Source organism: Juglans regia, chromosome 7 (assembly GCF_001411555.2).
Source record: "Juglans regia cultivar Chandler chromosome 7, Walnut 2.0, whole genome shotgun sequence".
NCBI lineage: Eukaryota > Viridiplantae > Streptophyta > Magnoliopsida > Fagales > Juglandaceae > Juglans > Juglans regia.
The window spans coordinates 13,223,422-13,238,761 of NC_049907.1; the positions used below are offsets into that span (position 1 = coordinate 13,223,422).

At 35.4% G+C, this 15,340-nt stretch overlaps 1 protein-coding gene across 11 annotated transcripts; it reads right to left on the minus strand.

The window, feature by feature from the left end:
* Window positions 1-767: 767 nt before the first annotated feature.
* LOC108981790 (ankyrin-3-like) lies at window positions 768-8,686 on the minus strand. 11 transcript variants are annotated; one of them, XM_035692048.1, is made up of 9 exons: window positions 8,660-8,686; window positions 8,406-8,496; window positions 7,607-8,291; window positions 6,142-6,876; window positions 5,373-5,908; window positions 4,252-4,732; window positions 3,610-4,010; window positions 2,917-3,365; window positions 768-1,219 (listed from the first exon to the last, which is right to left on the minus strand). In XM_035692048.1, exons 3-8 carry the CDS (start codon window positions 7,668-7,670, stop codon window positions 3,306-3,308), a joined length of 2,277 nt encoding a protein of 758 aa, XP_035547941.1. In that variant the 5' UTR covers window positions 7,671-8,291; window positions 8,406-8,496; window positions 8,660-8,686; the 3' UTR covers window positions 768-1,219; window positions 2,917-3,305. The 11 variants fall into 11 exon arrangements, with proteins under 11 accessions (XP_035547941.1, XP_035547943.1, XP_035547942.1 ...); XM_035692050.1 differs by having other exon boundaries at window positions 6,142-6,808; window positions 7,607-8,296; XM_035692049.1 differs by having other exon boundaries at window positions 6,142-6,829; window positions 7,607-8,296.
* Window positions 8,687-15,340: the final 6,654 nt, after the last annotated feature.

Genomic DNA, 15,340 nt, shown 5'->3' on the forward strand with positions numbered 1-15,340 from the left:
AACATTGCAAACTTCATCTGCTACAACCTCCCAATGATTCTAGAAGAAACATGGACCAAACCCATCTGGTCCTAGGGCTTTAAGAGGAGCCATTTGTTTCAAAGCCTTCTCCACCTCCACCCTAGAAAAATCCCTGCTCAAGGCCTCATTCATCTCAGAAGTAACCTTTCTTTCCATACCAACCAAACACTGCTCAAAGTCCTCACTTTCAGGATTAGTAGACTGAAAAAGTTTCTCAAAATAAGCTGTAAAAGTATCTTCGTCCTCCTTTTGTTCCTCAGCCCTTTTGCCATTCTCATCATCCATTTCTCTAATAAAGTTCTTCCTTCTTATTTGATTAGCACAAGCATGGAAATATTTTGAATTCCTATCTCCATGCTTATACCAATTACATTTTGCTCTTTGTTTCCATTTAGTGTTTTCCATTTCTAATAACAGGTTCAATTCTTCTTTTAAACTCCTTATCACCTCAATATTGCTGCTGCTCTCTTCTGCTTGCAACCTTTGTAACAACTTAGACTTTGCTTCTATCTCTTTATCACCCACCCTTTTCCTCTTCTTACTCCACCTTTGCAAAGCAACCCCAGTCCTCTACAATAACATAGAAATGTGACTGGTCTAATTTCCTTTCCAAGCCTCCTTTAAGACCTTTTCACACTCCTTTTCAAAAGCCTAGCTCGCCTCATATTTAAAAGCCCTCTATTTGTTCCAATATTTTCCCTTCTTCTTTAGTACATGCACAAGTAAGGATTTATGATCTAAAGTGCTTGTCACCATAACAACTTGTGCGCATTTTTAAGTAGTATTTAGAATGGACAAACAGAATAAATAGGTGGATAAAGATAGCAAAACTAGATAGCATCAATGCTAGGGGCTCATAATGATGAATACTTTGAAAGCAACACTTTTTTCCAAAACTGCAGAGCTTGTATGTGGATGATCATCTCCACCAATAAAGCCCCCGGGCATGGTAATGCCCGCAGTAAAGGTCACGGTTGTAATGAGTGCAGCAACAACCAAATGGGCTTGAGCCGCTTTACCCTCCTCTTCCCTCTTTTTCTCCCTCTCTTGCTTCGACTCCCCATCCTCCTCCTGCGGCATCATGTTCTTCTCAATTTCATCATACCTGACTCCTAATACTCGTCTATAGTAAAGGAACCTAAAATTTTTTTGATCTTTTCGAGAATCCATCACCATCTTCTGTAAAATATTTGTTGGGCTGAATCATGAGTATTTGGCATTTTTACATAGATTCAAAGCGAGGAAAAAAAAACAAAGATTATTAGTTTGAGAAAGCAACGTGGCTCAGCATAAAATAATGACTAAAAACATAATATATAAAATAATGACTATACGAAAGCAAAATTGAATACTACAAACCCTTAATGCCTACCTCAATTTCATCTAACATGACATTTTATTTCAAACTCTTCTTCTATGAGGAAGCATCACACTAAAGGAAAAATAATTGTAAATATTGTGCTTGAAGCGAAAAATAAAAGTTGTGGTTGGTTATAAATATATAACAAATCACTTGAGATATATGGAAGCTAAAAGCTTGCTTTCAAGAATTCAATAGCAATTGAGATTATTGAAGTATGGCTTCGGTACCAACAACTATGCGAAGCTAATGGGTCTACTTCATGGACTTCGGTTGGTTAATGAGATGGGCATAATTGATATAGATGTTGAGTTAGACATTTTGCTGGTAGTGCAATGGCTAAGAAAGAAAATATGTGCAAACTGATACCTTGAGGATTTTTGGGAAGAGGTAATGGTGATTTCACAAGGCCTTACCGTTCATTTCTCTCATATTTTCCGGGAAGGGAATAAATCTGCGGACTATTTGGCAAGGTTGGGGGGCGGAAGGTAGTAGTAGGTTGTGGGGGTCCAATTGGGAGTTGCCTTCTCTCCTCAGAGGCATCATGCGTCTGGAAAAAAATGGGTGTCCCACTATTCAGATGGTATAGCCATGGTTTTGCTGTTGTTTTTTTTTTTTTGTTGTTGTTAGTGTTTGTTGGTTTTCGGTATTGGTTTTGTTGTTGTTTTTGTCTGGTGTTTCTGCTTTCGGTACTGGCTTTGCTGGGTGTAATAGGAACTTTGTAATGGTTTTCCCCTACCATAAAGGGGGTCCTTTGCAATAAATCACAGAGGTCCTCCCTCTATTTAAAGAAAAAAAAAAAAAAAAAGGTATGGCCTAAAAATTTTACAAAAGAGTGAAAAAAGTATATATTTTCAATATGGGAGAAATTGAAAAAGAAAAGATCGATTGATAGTTTAAAAACAGTGAGTAGTTTTTTCTCCAAGAAAATTTCATTAATAGTTATTACAAATGACAAAGTATTTTTTTTTCTTTCTACGAAGCAATGAGGAAAAAAAAAAAAAGAAGACTTCGTTTCATTTTTTTATCAAAATAATTTTAGACCGAAATAAAATTACAGAACGGCATTTTGTTAAGTTTATATATTCTTCAAAGGTTGTAAAGCGAAGCTAAGCTAGCCGAGTTTCAGTAGAAAATTAAGACAAAATGAATAAACTATCTCAAGAGGCAAGAGAGTACTCGACATCAGACCAAAAAACAATCTATTAAAAAAAAGTATTTTCAAATACTTTTTTAATTAGATTTGTTGTTATTCCCTTCCGTTTAGAAATGGTTTGATTATATTTAAATTTATTATATTTAGATAATATTGATGAAATAGATAAACTCATTTTAATTTTAAATCAGTTTAAAATTTAAAATTTAAACCACATCAAACTGATTTATATTTTATCTGATGTGATACATAAATCTGTTTAATTTTATGATTCTAAGAATTCCTTTGGTTTCGGTATTCCTCAGCATATCTTATTGAAAAAAACTAAATATTCAGTATATAATTTTTATTTTTGAAGAAAGATAAAAGATTACGTTACCTTTTCATCAACAGTTGGAAAGCTTTTACTTCTTAAGATTTGAAGAGCAGTCTGGTTCTCTTTGTTAAAGACCATTTTGTCAACTCTTGGAGAATTCAACGATAGGGCGTTTGTAATGACGAATGCTTTGAAAGCAGCACTTTTTCCCAAAACTGCAAAGCCTGGATGTGGATGATCATCTCCACGAACGAAGCCCCCGGGCATGGTAATGCTTGCTGCAAAGGTCACGGTAGTAATGAGTGCAGCAACTACAAATGGGCTTGAGCCCCTTTATCCTCCTCTTCCATCTTTTTCTTCCTTCCAATTTTCTTCCTCGCCGCCATCTCCATCTCCTGGCGCTCCGTCTCTTGTGTCTTCTTCTCAATTTCATCATACCCGACTTCTAATAGTCAATCATGCACTTGGAAAAGGCCATTATCTTCCCTCTCTACAAAAGCCCTCATCTTCTTCTGTGAAATATTTATTGGACTGAATTGTGAGTATTCCATATTTTTCCATAGATTGAAAGAAAGTACGTATTTTTCTATAGATTGAAAGAAAGCAAAAATAGAAAACAAATACAAACAATATTTGCTTGAGAAAGCAGGGCTGCTTGGTATAAAATAAGGCCTAAACTTAGAATATATAAAGACAGTTAACTTCATATTAAGTATATAATTTTATTTTTTGAAGAAAGATAAAAGATTACGTTACCTTATCATCATCATCATCAGTTGGAAAGCTTTTACTTGTTAAGATCATTTGATAAGCATTCTGGTTCTTTTTGTTGAAGACCATTTTGTCAACTCTTGGAGAATTCAGGACACGCTCGTGGTACCAAAAAGACTTGGAATAGTGATGGAGAGGTGTATTCCCGTTGTTGTCCAGTACATCTTTCACAAATTTTGCCGCTAAGGCTGGGTCGGTTCCTCCAATGGCAAGAAACTCTTCCTCAACAAGGATACTTAAAATGCAAATATGTAGGATTGTATTTTGATTAACTGTTAAAAACCCATCAAGTGGATGGGAGATATCATGTTCCAAGACCTCCAGGTTGCCTTTCGCTGCCGCTTTATAGATTTTAGGATCCATTGCAATGATGGCGCCTCTGCATGCTGCAGCGTTGTTACTAAATTTGCAATTAAACCCTATATACAATGACATTTATCTTAAAAGAAAAAATTTCCGTACTCCTAATATTATATTGATTAGATCATAAACATCTTTGCATAGTGGTAAGTCATAGGACATTGCCCCTTATTTTTTGAAATATATAAAGAAGCATGGGAATAAAGGATAAGCAGATAATACAAGTGGGAATGGCAATATTTGAATGCTCCAACACAGCATATGTACCTGTCACAAAGGCCAAAACCATTGGTGCCATGGAGGAGAGAAGGAACCAAAAGGCCAGTTGAAGAAAACGTGTGCGCGTTTTGAACAAGTCTTCAGAAGGCATAAGCGGAATAAATAGGTGGATAAAGACTGCAGAACAAGATAGCATCAACGCTAAGGCGTTTGTAATGATGAATACTTTGAAAGCAACACTTTGTTCCAAAACTGCAGAGCCTGGATGTGGATGATCATCTCCACCAATGAAGCCCCCCGGCATGTTAATACCTGCTGCAAAGGTCACGGTTGTAATGAGTACAGCAGCAACCAAATGGACTTGAGCCGCTTTACCCTCCTCTTCCATCAGTTTCTCCCTCTCCTGCTTCAACTTCACATCCTCCCCCTTCAGCTCCTCCATATTATTGTCAGCATACCCAACTTCTAATACTCGTCCATTGTTAAAGAACCTATAATCTTCTCTTTCTTCAAAAATGTTCTTCATCTTCTGTAAAATAGTTATTGGGTTGAATCGTGAGTATTCAGTATATTTCTATAGATTGAAAGAAAGCGAGAAAAGAAAACAAATTCAAAGAATATTTGTTTGACAAAGCAAGGCGGCTCGGTAAAAAATAATGACAAAAATCAGAATATATAAAGACAATTAACTTCATATTTAAATGCATCTTACAAAAAAACATTTAGCAGTTATGAAATGAATAGAAAAATATTATCATTCCCAAGATTCATCATTATAAAGCAGATATATCAAATCAAATATGTTTTGAAACTAAACAAGTTATGTATGCCAGAATTATAGGAACATGTTCTTGAAAGTTGTTAGCTAGGTTTATAATTTGTGTCATAACGATATTGTACGTACCTAGCTAGTACACATAACCCCGGGTCCGGTTTCTATTGGAATTGGACCCATGCCCTATAACCCCGAAACAAGTAAAACACAATACTAAAGCAAAATTGAATATACAAAACCTAATGTCTACCTCGATTGCAATTAACATGACATTTTATTTCAAACTCTTCTTCACACTGATTTAGAGACTCTGTGGGCCAAACGAAGGGAAATAATGGTAAATATTGTGCTCAGAGTGAGAAAGTACAGTTAGAATGATAAAAGATTACGTTACCTTAAGATCATCACCAGTTTGAAAGTTTTTACTTCTTAAGATTTGATAAGCAGTCTGGTTCTCTTTGTTGAAGACCATTTTGTCAACTCTTGGAGAAGTCAGGACACGCTTGTGGTAACCATCAGATTTGCAATAGAGATGGAGAGGTGTATTCCCGTCGTTGTCCTTCTGATTCAAAAGATTCCGGAGAGGCGAATTATCTTGGATCATTAGCGCTACATCTGGCCGCAACTTGGTCATCATCACGGCGAGATGGAGTGCATTGCGGCCTTCATTGTCAACCACTTCGCCACAATCCGGACACATTGATATAATCACTTCCGTCACCAAGCTGTTGTTGCAATAAGCTGCAATGTGAAGAGCTGTCCTACCCTCTGCGTCTTTCACATATGCTACCTCAACATCAGATTTCAACAACAGTTTTGTTGGCTCAATGTTGTTCTTGTATGCAGCCATGTGAAGCGGAGTCCAACCTTTTTGGTCTGCTTGTTTACATAGATCGCCTCCGTATCTTTCCAAAATGTTTTGGGTCATTCCTAAAAGAAGTTAAATGGAAAGATGTTAGGAGAAAGAAAAAGGCGAATGCAGGATAAAATTTAATGTGGAAGTCGTGTTTAGTAATTTCATGAAATAAAATTTGTATGTACAAAAGGCAAATGCAGGATAAAATTTCATGAATTCGATGTCATATCATATTCGATACCACCACATAAATATTTTCTTAACCAAATCATATTCTACAACGCGGAAAATATAAAATAGGCAATACCTTCATCATCCCAAAATGCTGCAGCATGCAAAGCAGTTTCACCCAAGGGTCCATCATAAGCTGGTGACATGAATTTGTTTATAATTTCTGACACCAAATCTGGAAAGCGTCCCTTGGCAGCCAAGTAAAGTGGGGTCTCACCAGCAGCATTAGCACCAAAAGGAAATTCTGGATCTACCACCGTTAGTAATTGTTTTACCACTTCAATGTAATTGTAACGTACAGCCTCATGTAAGGCCGTGTCTCTCTTGTTGTTCTGCTTCCCAATCATCTCCGTAGTAGCTTGATCAACTTGTACTCCACTTTCGAGATCTTGATGTTGGGATTTTTTATGTTTAATCAGGACTTCGACTATGGAAGCATGCCCATACCTTGCCGCCACATGTAACGGAGTATCGCCTTCCGCATTGGCTTTCAATAAAAGTGACGGACACCTGTTCAGTACATCTTCCACAAATCTTGCCGCTGAGACTGGGTCGGTTCCTCCAGTGGCGGGAAACTTTTCTTCGACGAGGATACTTAAAATGCAAATATGTAGGATTGTACTTTGATTAACTGTTAGAAACCCATCTAGTGGATCGGAGATATCATGTTCCAAGGCCTCCAGGTTTCCTTGTGCCGCCGCGTTATATATTTTAGGATCCATTGCAATGATGGCCTTCGTATGCTGCACAGTTGGGATTAGTAGCTGGGGAGGCCTCAATGCAAAGCAACAGATCAGTACTCCAAAAAATCCTATGTTAACCACAAGCATTCATGTAGTTGATGTCACATTCAACATTTTTTTATTAACGCGCAAATCCTATATATATATATATATATATAGATTACAAAGTATATAGATTCGTCTTGAAACACGACTAAATGATCAACGTTCTAAACAAAACAGAAGTTTTCTTATTAATAAACAATTAAAATTGACAATAAAGTGATTGTTAATTCTTTGAAATACCAAACATGACCCTCTATCTTCATGTCTCATTTCTTCCGTGAGAGATCATAGGAAATGATAGTTTATTTTCTTCTAAATTGAGTAATGTTTTTTTCTTCTAATTGCTAGCTAATTAATGTGAGGAGCTACGCAAGAAAGCCAAGATTATTAACCATTTCTATATAATAAGCTTTTATACACTTTAATAATGCAAGAAATTGATAATTAATAGGAAAAATAAGAAATCACGAGGCATTAGATATATACTTTGGATAACGAAGTTGGTTTCCTTTTCAGAATGTAAAAATGTCCAAGATTGCATCCCACTCCATCATACGTATGTTGATATAAATAATATATTTTATATGATTTATTTTTTTAAGACATTTATAGTTAATCAGCAATAAAGCATCTCATATCCAAAACTAAAAAATAAAAAATAAACACTCAACATGCAAATTACTTATAATTAAGACAAATTCATCAGTTGATAGCTTAGTTTTCTGTAAATCAAACTCTCTTGAGTGGAGCAACCTGATGAGGCTTCTTGGCATCCATGAAAGTGTTTCTGGACAGGTACTAAACAAGAAAAAATCATCTATCTTCTTTAGCAAAAACACCCCACTTGAAAACCAGAAAACAATCTTGAGAATTGCTGGGTTCAAGACTTCAGGCTCCTTTGAAAAATATCTGGGGCTCCCTACCATGGTTGGCAAAGCCAAAACTGCAGCCTTTCACAGCCTTATTGATAGAGCTTGGGCAAAGATCACAAATTGGAAGACAACATGCCTCTCAGCAGCAGGAAAAGAGACTTTACTCAAGTCAGTTTTGCAAGCCATCCCTACCTTATATACCATGGGCATCTTCCTCCTCCCTCAATCCATCACAAAGAGGCTAGACCAACTCTTGAGGATTCTGGAGTTACAAACTTTGTCCTTGAAGGGGACTTGTTGCAAGTGGTTCAACAGATGTAGAACTCAGTCAGGGACTGGAGCCAAGGTGGTCTAATCCTTGAAGATGCTAAAGCTATCCTGAAGTCTTTCCTTGGGTGGAGCATTGGACATATATGGCGGGATGTTAATATGGCTGCTCACTTGCTAGCCAAGGATGCCCTTAATTGTGTAGATCGAAGATTCATACTCTCTTGAATGTATTCCAAGTTGTATTGAGCATGTTGTTTGTAAGGAATCTTTGTAAACAGTTTGCTTGAGGAATATAACTGATCTTTGATTTCCAAAAAAAAAAAAATGGACAAATTCATCAGTACTACAACTACGAATGAGACATTTCACCATTCATGAACTATTTTTAGAGAGTACAAATGAAAACGAACCTTACTAATTCCAAGTTAGCAAGTAATGACCGGAACCAGCTCCTTTAATTTCCCTGAAATAAGCTTAGCACTTCTCGATCGACCTCATGACCTGAATCCCAATGAAGCACAATTTAATCAGCAAACTCTACAATAATGAGAAAGAAAAGAAAAGGAGGGTCTTGGGTTTGTCGTCTTCGAAATAGTACTGGGGAAAAGAAAAGAGGCGGTGTTACAGGGTCGGTGGTGGAGCAACAAGCTTGGAGATGGCATACCATGTGAAGAAAGAAGACCATATCCTTGAAACTGAAGAAGTGAGTAATGGAGGTATATTTATATACAAGCGCTTGATCATTAGGCGTCATTGTCAACGTAATCATTATGCGTCATTGTAGATGAATTAGATGAGAATTATTATTAATTAATAGTATATATCATTTTATATTTTATATAGATAATAATAATAAATTAGATAAAAATTATATCTTTGTAATGAATATTATACACATGAATAGTATGTGTAGTAAATTTTCGTTAGATTTAATTCTGCTGATAAATGGAATAAGAGGATTAAGAAATTTTGATCATCTATAGCCTATAGGCAGGTAATTTGATCATCTTCCAAGGCAAGAAGATAAATTGGGCCTGCACATATGTGACAAAAATGTACCTAATGAGCAGTCAATTCTTGTACCCAATCACGTGGGCTGCATCTGGCTCATTAACTGCCAAAGGGCCGTAGGCTATGATCCACAGTACCAGACTACCAGATCATGTTGCCATTACCACATTAATATACGAGGAAAAATGATTTACGCACAATTCATTATACAATATATTATATAATAATATTTTAATTGAAGAGTATTTTTATAAAATATTTTATAAAAATAATATTATTTTATAAAAATATTTTCATCTTATAACATTATTGTATAATATATTATATAATGTATTGTGCGTATATTTTTACTCAATACTTGAGACTAAAGTAGAAAATAAAAAAAACAATTTCAAGTTAGGTGGTAATTTATTTATTATTCCACACTCCATTAATCAATACATCTCTTATTTATTTATTTATTTTAATTTTGTTGGGACGTGTTCCACCCGCCATTCACCAGGACATTCAATATGCAACATGACCATCAATGAGATATAATTGAGATTATTTTCACATTTTTTTTAAAAATATAATATGTATATTTTTCATAAAATCAACCCCAATTCTTTAATTTTTTTTATACAAAGCTTAATAGAGAAACCTCGTTCACCCAAACTTTTTTAACTTTCCTAAATCTTTCTATAACCATGCTAAACGAATATTAATCGTCATTTCTATATATAAGATACTAAACATTACTACTATTAAATATATTCTTAACTTATTAATCACCTATATGAAATACTAAACGTTACTACTAGTAAATATATTCTTAACTTGTCAATATAATTTTATCAAATATGGAAAAACAACTTAAAAATTCATTTCGTAAATCAAGTTAGCCATATTTAAAACTCATTTCTTTATAAACTATTATTGAAATCATAATTTAATATTACTAACATATCATGTAGTAGGAAATCTTAAATCTCTTAAAAAATAGTAGTTCATAAAATATCCCTAACAATACTTACATTAAAAATCAATGTAAACTACTAATCATATCTAATTTAAAACCATCAAAGATTTATTTCTATATAATAGGCTTAAAGTATTTAAAATAAAAGATTAAACACTTACAATTTATTACCAAAATTAGGGGTGATTAACGGTCCGGTCGGACCGAACGGACCGACCGGACCGAGACTTAGACTGGTCCGGTCCGGTCCATATTTTAGAGGACCGAAATCATTCGGTCCGGTCCACGGTCCACGGTCCACGGTTTTTTCGGACCGGACCGGACCGAATGAAAAATTAAAAAAAAAAAATTTATATATATTTTATATATAATAATTGTACAGTTAACAATATAAAATTTTAAATATATTATTAATACTTGTTAATATTCTATAAATTAACAATATTTTATATCTTCATTTAACCTATCACTATTAACAATATAAAATTTTAAATATACTATTAACACTTGTTAATATTCTATGAATTAATAAATATATAATATCAATTAGTTAATTATATAGTAATTATATAAATTAATAATATAATTTTCATCTAATTTATTATCATTGACTATATAAAATATTTTTTTATTGAGTTTGTTACATAATCCACATTAACAAGTCACTTAATTTAATTTAGTATTTTAAATAAAATTTTTTATTAATTATTTAAAAAAAAAAAAAGAGTGCGGACCGACTGGACCGGATCGGACCGGACCGGACCGATAGCTATCAGTCCGGTTCGGTCCCTTTGGGTGTTCGGTCCGGTCCGGTCCGGAAAAATAATGGACTAAAAATTTTCGGTCCATCGCCGGACCGGACCGTTTGCAGCCCTAACCAAAATCTAGTTGTAAAAAAATATAGAAACTTCATGAGATTTGGAACTGCCATGTGAAATTATTACTCTTATGTATCGTTTGAAGAATGAGATGAGATGATATGATATGAGAATTCTGTAAATAGTTTTAAAATAATTTGACTAAATATGTTTTACTGGATTTTGAAAAATAATAGAGAAAAAGTTGAAAAAATATTATAAACTTAAATATTTTTAAAATATAATTATTATTGTAATTCTTGTTTTATAATTTGAAAAAGTTATATTATTTTCTATGTTTTGTTTGGAAGTTTAAAAAAGTCGTGATGAAAAAGATCGGTTCTTGTATTTTATTTTTTTTAGTTTGAAAGGGCCGGACAGTGTCTGAAATATTCCAGTGAATAATATTTCAGACATACAAAATTACAAATCATTACTCTGATTCTATTTTTTTTATTTTATGGAAAATTAATATCTTTAGGTTAGAAAATATTTTTTATATTTGAAAAGTGTTAATTTCCACCTTATTTTGTACCTAGATTTTTTTAATAATTACTAGTGTATTTGTATATATTATTTTAAATATTAACAAAACTCAAAGAAATATTTAAAATAAAAAAAAATAATATAAATAAACCAGGAGCTCTTTATATTTTCTAGCGCTGCTTCCACATGATAGCTGCCAGTTGTTTATAATCGTACAATTATTGAAGTATTTAAAGTGTGCCAACAAAAGTAGGTGGCAAGGACAGATATAAATGTGCAGCTAAAAAGAGTGTTCTTTATTTCGTTTTCTCGCATTTATTTACATTTGATAGCTAACCTACCCAACTTTATTATTGTCAGCGGAAGTTTGATATTCCAGACGGATGGTGACAAAACCGACAAGGCCGTCCCTCGCTTGTAGTACTGTAGCTTTTCATTTCTTTGTCATGTCCAACGTCCACGGATTAGTAATGATAAATATCGGAGTGTATAAATATCGTGTAATATTTTTATTAAAAAAAATAATTGTATAATAATAAAATAGTAGATTAGAAAAATAAAAAAATGAAGATTTTTGTGGAATAAATCGTAGAAGATCAGGGCACCAAATGGGTGGAAGCAGCGAGTTAGTGGTCATTTTCGATGGAGGAACATAGTCGCAACAGGGGTGGGTGGGAGCATTTGATAGTTTGCAGGTCGAAGAGTAGCTGTCGAAGAACTTGGGTAAAAAAAAGAAATATCAGAGGGTGGGAGAAAAAATCCAAGGATGGGGAGAAAATCATAACTTCTCTTTGTGTTGGTGCCCTTTCATTAAGGACCCAATTATAGCCGTTAAAAACGTCACAAAAAGGCAAAGTAATATTGCGGCGATTATTTTCGCCGCTAGTTTCACTCAAATCGCTGAACGTCCCTTTCATCAAAGGACCCAATTGCAGCGATTACAAATGTCACAAAAGGCAAAGTAATATTGCGGCGATTATTTTCACGGTTAAAGTAACTCAAATAGCTGCAAAAGGGCACGAAAAACGTCTCTTTCATTAAAGGACCCAATTGCAGCGATTAAAAACGTCGCAAAAAGGTAGAGTAATTTTGCGGCAATTATTTTTGCCGTAAAATAACTAAGGTCAGGTTTGGGGCCACGGACGAAACCAAGAATTCTTGTCCCATTTCAAGTCAGAGACGAGATGCAATATCCAAACATAATCTTTCGTCCAAAACACAATCAAGAATTCTTGTCTCGGTTTTCTTTCACTGTTCATAGACATGACCAAACACAGAACCGGACAGTACTAGTTCTGAACGCTGCATTAAAGTACTTTTACGTTTGGCATTAATGTTTCGTCCCTCTTTCACCGACCCATTGAAGACGTTTGAATGAGAGTAATGTTTAGAAACTGCAGATGATCAACAGTTCGTCCTTCGCTCAGGTTTCACTCCATAGACTCAATTCCATTTCCGGCATCACCCCGAGGTGGGATTTCTCCTTCATGCCCTAAATTGCGAGAATCATCTCCACTTCCTCTGAGCTGCGGTGTCTTCGTAAACTGTATTCACGCCGTTAAATCTCAATCGGTTCCAGTCAATAAGCTGTGCTCGAACCAGCTGGAGCCTCAAATCACTCCTGCACATGAGAATCTCTGCCTGTAATCTCTGCATTAGCAGTGCAATGTGTACCCCAACCCAGCGAATCTCTGCCCCTAAACCATAGCCCCTGTTCTGCATCCTTTCCACGAAGAGAAGTGACCTCAACAGAGACCCGTGGGCAATCGCGTTGTGCGATTCTGTACGAACCCCATTCACTGTTCGCGTTCTTCGTCTGGTGCGGAAACAGTGCATAATGGTGTATAAAGCCCCAGTTTCCACTCCAACCGTCTTCAACCCAATGAACCGGTGCAAGTCTCGCAACAGAAACCACAAACGTCGCAATAGATGCCTCGCTGCTCATAAGTCCATCACCACGGGTCCCAAGACACGCTCCTACCAGGTAAATTCCCTTCGGTTTCCCAATTTATATGATATGTATGAGCTGTGATGGGTCGGTTAGAAACCTGGAGGAGGCATCATTTCGCTTCGTTTAATGCCTCGCTAAATTGCTTCAAATGCTCGCTTAAACTCGGGATTTATTTTTTTGCATATTAACATGGTTGCTTAACTGAAATATGATCTGCAACATATAGAGCATATGCCAAGAATCCCACTTCGAGAATATCTTTGCAAATGGCATGTATGCATTTCACACTAATGTCTTTTGAGATATGCTCTAGTCTTGAGGTATAATCTGTATGACATGCTTATTGTGTAGTCTGCAATAAGGGACTTATCTGTTCGATTTAAACATGTCAATAGAGAAATTAACTTCATACCTTATTTTCTTGATATGGGGCTAAGGTTCCTTCAACTTTCAAATCAGCTTGGACTGATAGATTTTTAACACAATAACTTGCGGTCTGATAGTATTTTAATATGAAGTTCTTAACTACTGTCATGCACATTGTTCCCCGAATAACAGCCAAAGGTATTTTAATGTAGTCTGAGAACCGCCAGGTTGGGAACATGGATGCATTTGGCAGATTGCATCCAAGTGAGTTCATTGTTCTTGTGGGCTACCTATCTATCTAGCTTTCCATCCCTCCTAATCAAGATTTCCGATCCAGATGTCATATGTGCTAGCGCTGCAGCCGATACCCAATTAGATAGTTGTCAGTCTTCGTATATAGGTTGTGTTTGATGGGACCAAACATAACTCATCGAAAACTACTCTTTAAACTTTAACATGTTGAACATTATAGTGGTGCCGAGGTTTGGAAATTTAGTAATGGGAAAGTAGTTGAACGTATAGTCTGGAATGATAAGGCACGGAAGCAAACAAATTCTAGTCTGGAATTTTGAAACCATATAGCAGCAGGAAGAAAATTAAACAAATAAATTACTATTCATGCTTGACCAACTACATCATCACAAACAACTAAAGCACTGAAAGTTATCAACATTGGGCCCTTTCTGTGACCTAGCAAGATGGGAAATTGGTTCTTTGTTTTTCCTCCCATGGCCATCTTCATTTCTTTTGGGAATACTTCTTTCTTTACCCCCTTCTTTTGCTGCAGTCATCATTCACTGTGTTGTGTGCTGCTTGAGGGATGGGGAGGGACGAAAGAGGGGCACCATAAGTATAAGATCCTCCACATCCTCCACCCCACCTTACTACTTCGGAAACAATATGGGAGGCCTTGCTACTCTGAAAACATGCTGCTTGTTGGTACAATTTAGCGCATCAGGCTGAATTGAGTGCCTTTCATTTCTTGTTTGCCTTTCATTTCTTGATTGCCTTTCATTTCGACAATAATTTTAAATTCCAGGAAATGTTTAATGCTACATCCGTATATTTCTAACTTGCAACAATTGCCTTTCATTTCTTGATAATTTTAAATTCCAGCAAAACTTGCAACACTTGCCTTCCATTTTAAATTTTAGTTATGTACGGCTTAGTGCAGAAAATATGTTCGCATATTAGCCAGGTCATGTATACATATATTAGCAAACATTATAGAAAATATGACCGGGAATTTTAGTAATTTTCCAGGCAAATAGATGCCTTTCGTTTTTTGTTTTACTACAAACATTTCTATATAATTGTTGATACATGAATTATATTACCGAAGAAGGTCTCCCGCTTTTGCCTTGAGATGGAGGTCTAACTTATACCATTTCTTGATGTAGCGTTATTATTTACGCTCAACATCCAGGTCATCCTCTCATAAGGTACGAATGTAGTCGCTTCATTCCATATTTTAGCATAATAACCAAGCGAGTAGGCCTTCTCCCTTCGATTGTTTTTGCCTACTTACTTCACGATAGATTTCATATTACTACAATTTCCTGTCATTATTTCCCAACTTCCTTAGTTCATAAACATGTCAATGTGCCTTTTGTTCACCATGTAATGGTGAATTGGAACAAACCCAATATGGGGTGTTTGATATCTCACTGCATGTGCAATCGGTGGTTTCATTTGTTCATATATTAGATTTAT